General features: G+C 40.4%; 1 protein-coding gene across 4 annotated transcripts in view; it reads left to right on the top strand.

Moving 5' to 3' along the window:
- DENND1B (DENN domain containing 1B) overlaps positions 1 to 12,482 on the top strand; it is a 295,461-nt gene that overhangs the window by 204,832 nt on the left and 78,147 nt on the right. For all 4 annotated transcript variants that reach the window (XM_084851502.1, XM_084851503.1, XM_084851505.1 and 1 more), the window contains 2 exons: positions 4,097 to 4,142; positions 6,510 to 6,611. In XM_084851502.1, coding sequence (XP_084707628.1) covers positions 4,097 to 4,142; positions 6,510 to 6,611 — 148 coding nt within the window. The remainder of the gene's footprint in view (positions 1 to 4,096; positions 4,143 to 6,509; positions 6,612 to 12,482) is intronic.

Below are 12,482 nucleotides of genomic sequence, written 5' to 3'. Positions count from 1 at the left end.
ACATTTTTAGTACTATGTGAGGGATAATACATATGTAGCAATATGTCACTCATGAAGTCATAGGTGACTTTTTAGATATTCTGTGCAGGTTCCAATGGTGACTTCCTGTGAGTGGCCAGCCTTACCAATTCTGTTGTGCGAGTGGTGCCTACCGCTTGCACAACAGAAATTTAGTGCTTCTGGGGGCAACCTGAAATGAGTGGCGGTGCCTGTTTCTGGAACAGGGCATGTCAGCAGAACTCATAGAACAGAAGCAGCTGTGGGCCCCGCTTGCAGACGGGCAGTGTTGGTTACTGTCTATGACCTCTCTGTCATATTTACTGAAAAAGGAGGGAGTACTAAGGTGGTATGAAAGAAAGTTTTGCTTCCAGAATTGCCTAGATTGTGGAAAAGCCTTTCTGCAGTTTAGTTCTGTCTGCTTTAACCAACAGCCCCATGCTGGCTCGTGATACTATATCAGCGTGTCTCAGGTGAACCTGGTGTTAGGTCATCTGTGCCTATGATGCATGTCATGAATGAGGGACATAAATTGGTCCCAGCACACATTCCCTATGTTGCAAGGCATTCCCTTGTTAAATCCCTCCTGTGACCCTTGTATTTTGCTGGCCACGTGCATCTGAGCACAAAAGACTATGCTATGACAGATAATCAATACCATCAAAATGGGCACCTGTTAGGGAAAATGCAGGGCAGGCTGCATGAGATGTGAAGTAAAAAAGATTAAGAATATAAACAGTATATTGGGGAGAGCTACCAACTTTGGTTTCAAACCACTTTGATCATTCTGTGGCTGTTGAAAATTGATAAATGCAGAAGAGGGTGAGTTGTGTTCTTCCATAAGTGATAAAGCCTTAAAAGGGATGCTGAAGAACTTGTGTTAGATAACCAATCGAGGAACAGAAAGCTTCAAGTGTGTAGGGTCTGCGAATCATTTTTGGGTAGCTGGTACCAGCTGCATTTGCATCACACAAGGGGCTGGTGAAGAAATTATTAGTGTTATCAAGTCTCAGATGGAGGCTGGATGCTATATACTGGATCTGACATACTCTGGCCAGAATGCTTTTGCCATATGCTGAGAGGTTTTTGGAACTGAAAATTCTGAAATTCTGTAGCTTAGAATGTATCATGTTTTGCTAGGCTTGGAGTATAAGTAAAACAAGCTGTTAGTACATTGCTAAGACTACACCAAATATACATGTGTGAAAATGTGTTGTTTGTAAATTACAACCATATTCTAACCCAACCTTCTTCATCTTATTTAATTTATGTCAGCTCACAACCTTTTCTTTCTTTCCATTGATCAGATCTGGGCACCATTTACAGCACATTTTATTTTTTTTTTTTTACAAAATTTATCAGAGTGAAACCTTTTTCTTTGCATAAAGATGTACAGAGATGCAAGGCACCCAGCAGTATACATGTAACCATTTTATGTTTTCTTCAATCTCTGCTTTATGGTTTTCATGGTCCCCATGCCCTTCAGTGCAATCTACCACTAGTCAAGAGGGAGGAGGTGGTCAAATTCTTCATACAACAGAGCAGTCCTAGAAACAATAAGAGAAACCAACATTTTGAGCCCTCAGTTATATGAAATTACACTTCTTCTACTGAATTAAATAACCAGATGTAACCATAATTATTTGTAGTAATTTAACAAGGCATGGCCTTGTCTTGGGCTATGATCTATTTTGAAAAGCATTCATTTTGAACACACGCTGTAATAATGATAAAGGAGAATTTTCTTAAAGGAGTGTGTGTTCAATTAATATCTTGTAGCTTTATTATATTAGTAGGAAAATTGATTATGAATTGACAGGATTACTCTAAATGGCACCTATGTCTACCAAAGTGGCCCTAATAGATGGCTGTGTCATCATGGGTGTCATTATGTTAGTCTATTTGGCCACAATCTTGTCCTCCACGTGGGGAAGTTCACAGTGAAATCCCCATTTGAATGTAGGGTGTCCTGACCTTTTGAGCACCTACCAAGGGGTGAAAGGGGCCTATGATGGGCCAGTCTGTATGCCAACTTTAATTACTTCCCTCTCTTACCATATGTGGACTGTTGTGGTCGAGTCCTTCCATTCCTCTCCGTGAAGTATCCATTAGTCAGGATATTCTTTGTGTGAATGGCCAGTGTGTGGAGTCTTTGGACGGTGCCATGCACTCTTTGGTCATACCCACTTTGTCTTTGGCCCCACCCACAGATGGAATGCAGTCCCTAAGACCTTTCCAAGATTGGAATTTGTCTCTTGGACCAAAAACGGTTCCCCACCCCTGATTTAGTGGAATGCTGTGTCATAACCTAGTACAGTATGTTTCAACCTATCCTCTGTGTATGGAGAGAAGGATTTATGGGCTTTGTTTCCTGAGCTACATACGCCACTCCATACCAGGATGACACATAATGAAGCAGCGGCTATAAACTATTTGGAGGAATATTAACGGTATATTAGAGTTTAGCTTTTATAGACATGCATTTGGTCCTGTAATATACAGAATGTTGGTGGTTGGGACTTTTGCTCACAGATGTCTTTGGAAATGCTAATTTTATGTTTCAAGGGCTGTTGACTTTGGAATGACTCAAACCACTGGTGTAGGCACACAAGCGACCTTAGTGTCCTGAACTGTGCTACTTAGAACATTCTAACATTACAGTTCATTCTCCTTACAATGTGTTAATTGTAAGCAGCTTTGGAAGCCAATCTACTGAATAGTAGGGTATAAATAAAAATAAATTAAAACAAACATAAATCTGTACTTTGGCATATTCTTAAGACTGGGTCACACATGCAAGCTCATCACATGATGACAGCAACGTAAAGTGATGGGCCATCGTAGATCAAACACTCATGCCTTTCAATTGAGTCAATTCACACATTCAGCCTGATGTGCATGAAGTATAGAGAAATCAACTGATGGGCCTGCTTGTGTGAACCAGCTGATAGATATTTCACTGGAAAAAAATTAAAAAAGAGATGCCTCCAGCTGTCTTGTGGGTGAATGCCACTTACTGCAGATGAATTCCCATAATCTTTAGTGAACAATGACCTATCTAGTTTACAATTCCTTGTTCCTCAGTTTTTACATGCTGCCTCCTGGTTCTGTCCTCTCCCCATCAGCAGTTGGGGAGACCAATAGACCAATTCTATGTTCTTATCTTGTTGAACTACTTTGCAAAATACTTATAATCTACCTCAACTTTCCTTAGATTTCTTTTTGTTAGATTTGGAGAGTTATTACACTGATTTTATAACAGACCATCTTGTCAGAATGTTAAAAAGGAGTAAGCTAATTTCCTCTGTAATGGTAAACAAAATGTATTTCAGGCCCAATCATTACATTGGTTTCCCCAGCAGATAGTAATAATAGTGATTAGTAATTGCTGTAATAATTAAGGAGTCAACCTAAACATGCTGAGACGAGATGTGCTATAATTTCTGTTAAACAACAGCTTTTGTATAGTATGCTCTAGCCCTGCCTCCCCCAATCTGTGGGAGGCTGCTCTAGGCTTACAACAGTCATTAAACACTTAGTGACACTTTAGAGAAAAAGAGATGGGTTACTAGACCCAGTGCCAGAATTACAAAGATGAAGGAGACACAAACAAATAATAAATACATAGGGATGATACAGGGAGTCCCCTGAATGTGCCAATCCATGCAACTAGGGTGAATGGGAAAGCTGCGTCAGTGAGCACTGAATTCTGCATACAATGGAAGGCTGTGGGGGGACTTGACCATCCACTTACTATAGCTAGCACTTTAGAGCATTCAAAGAATGTAATATATGTCATCTCAGTCTTTGCAACAACGCTGTAAGGTAGGCCAATATTATGCCCATATTACAGCTTGGATCTTAACAACTGGATTTTAAAGTGGGGATTTCCATCTTGCGGGACATACTCTTAACTGCTGCAATATTACCTCAGCTAAGAACATTCATGAGCTCCATTAGAAGTTGCAAACTTCCATGTAACAGTGGCATTGCAGCAGGTACATATGGCAAAGAAGGTGGAGATGCTAGTAATTTACCTTTTCTAAGTATTTATTGTCCTTCCTTCCTTCCTTCCTTCCTTCCTTCCTTCCCATTACAGTGCACCAATGCCATACTTGATTGGAGTTCACTTCAGTTTAATGGAGGTGAGTCAGGTTTCCCTTTGCATTTGACTATGGATTTGTTACATACATATGGGAAAAAATGGCTTGTTCTGCTACTGCTTGCTCTTCTTCCTTCTTCCCAAAACGTATTCAATGTAGGGATGTACGAACGTCACTTACCTGTTCGCGGATTATGCTGATGCTGGGGGGGAGACGCTCCGTCCCTCCCCCCGAAATTCTGGCCGGGGGGAGAGGTGCTCCGTCTCTCCCCCCCCCCCCAAATCCTGGCCGGCCAGCTCCGCTCCGCAGGGATTCTGCGGAGCCACTGGCTGGCTAGCAGGGACACAAATGGCAGCGGCCATAGCCACCGCCGTTTGCGTCCCTGCAGTCAGCCGTGATAGGCTACGTAAATGTTTACGTAGCCTATCACGGCTGATTAAAAAAAAAAACACGCGCGTATGCAAATGGCAGCGCCCATGGGCGCCGCCATTTGCGTTCCTTATTTTGGCACGTCTTAGTCTATGTAAACATTTACATAGACTACGGCGAAAATAAGGGGAACGCAAATAGCGTAGACGCTACGCTATTTGCGTTTCCCTTATTTTCGCCGTCTTAGTCTACGTAAATGTTTACGTAGACTAAGACATGCCAAAATAAGGAACGCAAATGGCGGCACCCATGGGCGCCGCCATTTGCGTACGTGCTTCTTTTTTTCTTTTAATCAGCCGTGATAAGCTACGTAAAGATTTACGTAGCCTATCACGGTGTTTTTTAAAAATCTAGCCGTGATAGGCTACGTAAATCTTTATGTAGCCTATCACGTTTTGTTTTTTTTTTAACCTGGAAATGGCGGCGGCGGCAGCCGGTCGGAAGACTGGCCGCCGCCGCCACAGCCGCCGCCGCCAGGATGATCCACCTAAGGTAAGTCCCGTCCCGGGGGGGGCGGGGGGCCGTTCCGCCACCGATTTCGGGGGGCTGAATGCGCTGGCATTCGGCCTCCCCGAGATCTGTGGCGGAACTTTCGTACATCCCTAATTCAAAGTGAAACAGCGAATATGCCTTCAGGGGAAAATGTCACCCTGGCATTGCAGTAGTTTGGGTAAGAAGGAAAGGAGCAGGGTTTGTGCTGATGGGAATGCAGGCAGTGCCAGGCCCCTTGAACAGCCTGCAGTTTCATCTGGTATTCTGTGTTGCTGGTATATGGAACAGGAGGGCTTCATATCTTCTTCAGTAGCTGCAATAGAGGAGTACAAGTCAGAGTTTATTTCAAATGCACTCCAGGACCTGTCCCAAGTATACCTCGGTTCATTCTTCCCTTCATTCTTTGGCTCTCTTCACCATGGGCAGAAGTCAGCATGGCAATGTGGGGAACTGATTACTCTGCTGAGCTCTTTTGGCTGCAGGCCATTAGCAGCATCTAGGCCTCCAATATGGAGGGGGAGAGAACTGGAAAGAAAAAGGAACTTGTTAAAAGCACCTGCTTCCATCAAATGCGCTTGTGGTTGGTTTGAGAAGCTCAGACTCTTCACAGACTAAAAGGAGCTAGTGAGTGTACCTAACTGATTGGCCACCTCCTCTATCAGTGCAAGAGAGAGTGAGGAAAGTGCTCCTAGATGGCACTAGACAGACTTCCTAGCTTATTCTTCTGAAGTGGTGGCATCTAGGATATAGTTCAGCTAGGAAGAATGAACTATCTAGAAAGCTTTCCTAGCAACATCGTGGAGATTCTTCCTGTTGCCATTATGGACAAGTTAGAGACAATGACTGTACTCTGCGATATGGGCACTGTTTTGTGCCAATGAAGCAAAGACACCATCCCATAATCAGGTAAAGAGAATCATACCACCCATTCTCCTCTGCTCTACTTGCTGCCAAACAGGTCTGAAAGCCCCTTGCTGTTGTGTTTTGTTAGCTGAGTATCATATTGATGCTAGGGAGGAACTGTCTTAAGAAGAGACCTCCTGGCTCAGACCAAATGTCCATTGATTCTAGCATCCTGTTTCCTACAGTGGTCAGGCAGATGCTTCCATGAAGACCACAAGCAGGGCATAAAGCAATAGCCTGCCTGTACTGTTGCTCCCCGGCAACTATTCAGTGCCTCTGAAATGGATATTCCACTTAGCCATCATTTTGTGTAGCTGTTGAGAGCCCCATCCTCCCTCAATTTGTCTGATCCCCGTTTAAAGTCATCTAAGCTAGTAGCCATCATCTCATCGTATCATGGTGAATTCCATAAGTTAATGACCCTCTGATGGTCCCTACTTAGGACAAGATGCTGACCATGAGAATATTGCCTTATTTTTCATGTCCTACTTCACTGAATTCACAGTTCACCATAGTATTTTACCATATTAAAATAAGCAAACAGTGCACTACAACGGTTGCGTCTGGTTTTGTCTCTTTGTACAGAGAGTGAAAAGTAAATCACTGGAGGATGTGGTGATGCTAAATGTTGACACGAACACTTTGGAAACTCCTTTTAATGACCTGAGCAACCTACCAAGTGAAGTGGTAAGCCCAAGAGGTTTCATTCGTTGGTTTTATCCTCTTAGCTGCTTGAATTACTGCATTTTGCCTGCTTTTACTAGCTTGAAATGAAAAGAATACTCCATCCCCCACCAAACACCATGCCACCAGCTGTAGACTTCCTATTTAAGGGTGTTTTGTTTTTTTTACTTGTTTTTGACAGTTGAGGACATGTTGAGTGGAATATCATACTTCTTATTGTAAAAAAAAAAGGATCATAATTATAAAGCTAGCTGCATTCATTAGGCATAGCTGCTTTAAACGCAAGAGTCTCTTCATCTCATCTTAATCATTATATTACAAAGTAGGCATTTCTGTCTGCCTAGTGGCATATCTTGCAAAGAAAAAAAAGATGAGTTTTTGAAGGCAAAAGGAAGAAGGGGGCCAATTATCGGCTCCTGGTTCCCTGCCACCTGCCAGCACATCTCCTTTTAATTAATGATCTGATGACACTGGTCAATATAATAAGAAATGCTTGTACAGTTGGGGTCAGAAAATGCACACTTTGATCTCCTTCAACTTTCTGAAACATTTATTTGTTTTCTCTAAATTATTTCAGTTTTATTTTAATCTCTTCTCTCCTGCTGAGGACTGCATGAATTGAAAACCCTACTCTGTTTGTCATTTGCTTTGGCAAAGCAAAGACTACTTACTTATAATTCTATTTGTAAATTAAACTGCAAACCCAGTTTGTCATAAAAGACATTGGATCCTTTTGAAAATGACGAAAACTGTCTTTTGTCTGTAAAGGAAGATAAATTAAGTGCCAGTTCCTCCTGGACTTTGATCTTATAGAGATTCCCCGCACCCACCCAGCCTTGCTTGTTATAATGGAACATATTCCACATTTCATGTTAAATAGACACCCAAAACATAGCATTTCACTTGCTATTCTACAACATGGTTTTGAAAAAAGCCTTCTTACCTTAATCATATTCTGTGCATTTCTGAGTCAGAATTCAGTCGAACCTGTTGTTGAGTTTACAGATGTTAGTAAATGTTCCAGAATGAGAATAAATGCTATTTCAGTTTTTCTAAAGTGAATGCTATATTTTATGGTCTTTTTAAAAATATATATCACATTAAGGCTATATGACAACCTTATTGCTTTCATGATTTGAATGCACAAGACATTTAGCTCATTGTATTAAGAAATTTATTATAATATTACACACTTTGAGAAGTAATTAAGCTTGGCCAGAAGCAAATTAAATATCCAGATTAATACATTTATTTCTTTGCTTTGCTAGAAAAAAAGAAGCACAAATGGTATTCTTTCACAGCTGATTCTGCTGTTTAATTTGTTTGTTTATTCTTAGACATATAACCCATCTTATCCAAATGTCTACTTATTGGAACAAATTTAAATCTATTATAGTGTGCCCCAAAAGTTAGTCATTCATTCATTGATCAGAATGTGTATGTTGACCTTGCATTAAAGGGAAATGGTCATTTATACATGTAAATCACCAACAATTAAATGAGCTAATTACACTCTGGAGCTGCAATCCAGTCATTTCAAAGTGCATGTAGAGTTCTGAACATACAGGGATTTCTCTATTCTCTTTTGTGAATAGCACAATGCTCTCTGCGCACAGTGGAGATTTCCTATTGTGTGGGGTTTTATATTGTGCCCATAGGCTACACTATGCACATGAGACATAACTTACCAGAGGGATTGTCTAAGTTTATACCAAATGTTAGACTAATCAGAACCTAGTCATGTGAATTTTACAGTTTCCTAGGTTGCTGCCTGTTAGGGGGCTATATCTTAGTTGGGGCAATTGTGCAAAAGCACTTCCCATGTGAGGAAACAACCTTAATAGGGGGCATTTTATACACATGATGTGTGAAGCGGCCTACATTTGTAGCTAACAGTAGTAGTAACTAAGTACAATTCCTGCATTCCTATATCCCATTTTTCTAACTGCATAGGTTTCCTAAAATAAATTCAGTGGAAAATTTCTATGACGTTTTAATAATCTTACTAAGATGGGCTGGATTGAATACAGTGGTCTACTCCAGAGGTCCTGGGTTCATTTCAGTGATACATCAGACTCTTGTGCATGGAAAGGAAACGTCAGGGAATTGGGACAAATATTTAGTGAAAACACACTTCAATCTTTTCGGATTAGCAGCTGCAACTACATGCATACCTGCAAGCCACTAATATTAATTTGGGGTTCTTGTCACTGAGTAGACGATGGGCCTTTTACAAAAATACAACATTCCCTATAAAATATGTAGCAAAAGTAGAAATACCTCATGCATACGCTATATAATTTGAACTTTTCTCTCCTCTGCTAAAACAAGGTTTGTTCTGTTACTTGATGCTTGACTGTCCTGATCCCTTTCATTCTAACTTTAGCATGAAAGGTTTTCTTGTGGAGCTAATTTGTTAATTAAAAACACATACAAGCATAGGCTGCAAGTACAGCCTCTAAATAGTTTTTAGTTTATAAACCAACAAAGGGCAGCATTATATCATAAGACAGTAAGTGTAAGTATTCATATATTCGTATTGATGCTGACAGTATATTCCAACAATATTGTTGACACTACGTTGTATTATATTGAATAAGAATTAGTAAGACTGAAAAACTGATATGAAATAATGTAGGTATTTACATAATACTTTAATATATAGTAGATGTAAATACATGAATGTGTGTGCATATAACTTAAGGTTACATTTTATATCCAAGTAATGTCTCAAAGTGAACTTTTATGTTAAAACAGATAAAACAGAGTAGCAGTGAAGTCAGTTGAATAATAAATACATAAATAAAGCTTTAGATGTACTGCCATAATCCTAAAATTAATTCAGAAGGATCCCTAAAACATTGATGTTTTTAAAAATTAGAACTGCTTTTTGGTCTCTTGGATGACAAAACTTTGTATAACCAGAAAAGCTTCAGTTTTTATATTGTTATATAAAGTTTAAATCTGCTGTTATCTTTACAGTTGTTTAAAAGCCTATGTTCATAGTTGTTTAATATTGTAATGTCTCACTTGTTGTGAGTGACTTTTCATTTTAAAGAAAAGTTATCAGTTGAAATCTGAAAAACATTACTGTTTGGCATTGTGTCTAATCTACTGTTTAATAAATTACCTGAGACTTAACGGGCCTTTTTAAATCATTCACCAAAGCATTTAAATTATACTTACAGGCTAGATGACTTTCTGTGCATGTGAACTCTATTAGTTCGTCAGATTGACCAGTGGTCTTGACTGTTCAAAGGTCAGCGGTCACAGTTGTCCTGAATTACCTGTCCTTTTTTCATGTGGACCCTCTGCTGCGTTGTGTGCTGTAATCTTCTTAATGGCTTCATTCCAATATTCACACATAATATTTTAGATTTATTGACTGTTAGTAATACTACCATGCCAGTAGCAGTTCCGCTACTCCTAAGGTATTCAAAATTGGAAAAATAAATCAATGTAAGGCTTTTCAGGAATCCTTTGTTTCTCTTTCGGTAGGAAAAAGCGCTATTCCTGTCTTCTGCCAAGAATACTTGGTTTTTGCAGTTCATCATTTCACTGTGGATTTGTATCACTCTTTAGAGATATAACTCCCTCCCTTAAATAAACAGCGACTTCGTTAGGAACAGAGGTTTATTTTTGATACAATAATTTAATCTGCTTTGTTTGTTCTTGTATGTCAGTTAGGTTGGAATCTTAAACTATAGGAGAAATCAATAAGGGAAACTCCCATTGGGTTCAGTGGGATGAGAATGGCAATCTTAAGCTTGATCCTAAGGTTTTTATGCCAAAGTATCGGGGGGGGGGGGAGAGAGAGAGAGAGTGAGTATAATGTAATGCCATGCAGCACCAGCATATTTGATGACCTTGGATTCAAAGGTGCCTTCTGCTAGCAGAAAGCATTTCCATCCACAGAAGGGCTGTTTCCAACCTAGTTGAAGAGGGCTACATGACAAAAGTGACCTCAAATCCAGAGAAGTTCTTCTGTTTTCACAAGCACTTACAGAAGACTATGCTCAAGCTCTTTCTGAAGACCTTTTAATGGCCCATTAGAGTGTATACATGCTACACCCCTTGTCTTCTTTATTTACCATGTTTCTCATTTTGTAACACATCTGATACATTACGGAACTGTACTGTGAGAAGTCTCCTGCTAGTTTGTGGAAGAGTTCATGGAACAGCACTAGGACAATTTCTCCTTCTTTAGATCGAAACCATGGCTCATTACACTGAGCTTAGTACAGTCATCAGTACATACCATTCTAAGGGAGCAATCTTATGGACACTAGACACTGTCTAGAGGGCCATAGGACTGTTCGACTCCCAGAAACTGCTCTCCCTTCCCCCTCGTAGCTGGTGTAGTTCTCTCCATGCTAGCTATGTCCTGTGTTCGTAAATGGTGCAAGGAGATGGGAAAGGAGGGCAGTCCTGCGGGTGGGGGGTGGGGGGGTGGGCAGGGGGAGATTGTGGAAGCTGCTTTACGCAGCTTTGTATCGGGTCTCCAGGCCTCTTCCCTCCCCAAAGCCATGTTTAGACAGGCAAAATCCCCTCTATGCTCCAGCCACCCTGCATAGGATAGTCAGCGGCCTCTGATTTCAGACACTGGTGACTATCTGGATAGGATTGCTCCCTAAGTGACTTTTTTTTTTTTAGCATACCTTTACAAGGTAAAGTTCACATCAATGTTTTGAGGTGGTAAGTCAGTTGAACATGGAACTGGATCCAGATAATCTATATGTGAAAGAAACTACTGATGCAAAACCATATTAGTCTGTGTATGTTTGGGACCATGTTGTTCTCTTCATTGACCTGTTTCTTCATTTACCTCCAATTTGGCCCATAGTGAGATCTCCTTACATTTATTTATGAATGGCAGCATGCGAGAGCTGCATTTCCAGTTTAAAAAAATTGGACATGGCATATAAAATATTAGAAATTTACAGTACAAAATAGTGGTGGTAATAATAATAATAACAACAACAGCAACATGTCATCATCATCATAGCAACAACATGTCATCATAATAATACAGCCTAAGAAGACAATAAAAACAACAACATTGAATAAAAATCTTAAATCTTTAATGAACAGAAAAGTCTAACTTAACAGTGGAACGCAGCCAACAAAGTTGGTGCTCTTTCTTGGGGAGACACATGGGGCCTGTAGCAAAAAAAAATCTAGTATGTGTGCTTTACCTAGGTTTCACATTGGCATTGTTCGATGAAGAAGGGAAGGCATCATAATGGGAGCATTGCCTCCCACTGGCCTCTCCCTGGATTCTAGGATGTCTGGCTAGTAATGGTGAAGTTGAGCTATGCCTTCGTTGGGAGACAATTATCTCCTCCCTCACTGGTAGTGTGACTTGCTGGGCTTTCCTAACTGAGGTTAAAAAAAAAAGAGGTGTGTATGTGTACTACCAACCCATTGACATTGAGATTAAAATAAAACTGAAATAATTTAGAGAAAACAAATAAATGTTTCAGAAAGTTGAAGGAGATTCAACTTAAGGATGGGGAGGTTCATATGAGATTAGGTGTTCCCTAAGGTACTCTAGGCCTGGGTCATCTAGGGGCTTAAAGGTAGTAACCAGTACTTTGAATTGGGCATAGAAGCTAATAGATGACCAGTGTAGTTGCACAAGAATAGATGTGATGTGTTTTCCATGCCCAGCTCGTGGCAGTAACTGGGCTGAACAATTCTGCACCAGCTGAAGCCTCTGAATGACCATCAAAGGCAGCCCCATGTAGAGCACATTGCAATAAACCCATTCTAGAGGTTACCATAGGTTACTTGGGCTAGATCTCAGTTATTTAGGAGCGGTTGGATCCAGCTTATCAGATAAAGATGATAAAAGGCACTTCTGATTAGTGCTGC

This window comes from Heloderma suspectum, chromosome 4 (assembly GCF_057233095.1).
Source record: "Heloderma suspectum isolate Gila_16-S chromosome 4, 16-S_ref, whole genome shotgun sequence".
Classification (NCBI taxonomy): Eukaryota; Metazoa; Chordata; class Lepidosauria; order Squamata; family Helodermatidae; genus Heloderma; species Heloderma suspectum.
Note: the sequence above shows the minus strand (reverse complement) of the source record. Positions and strands in the feature narration are given on the sequence as shown.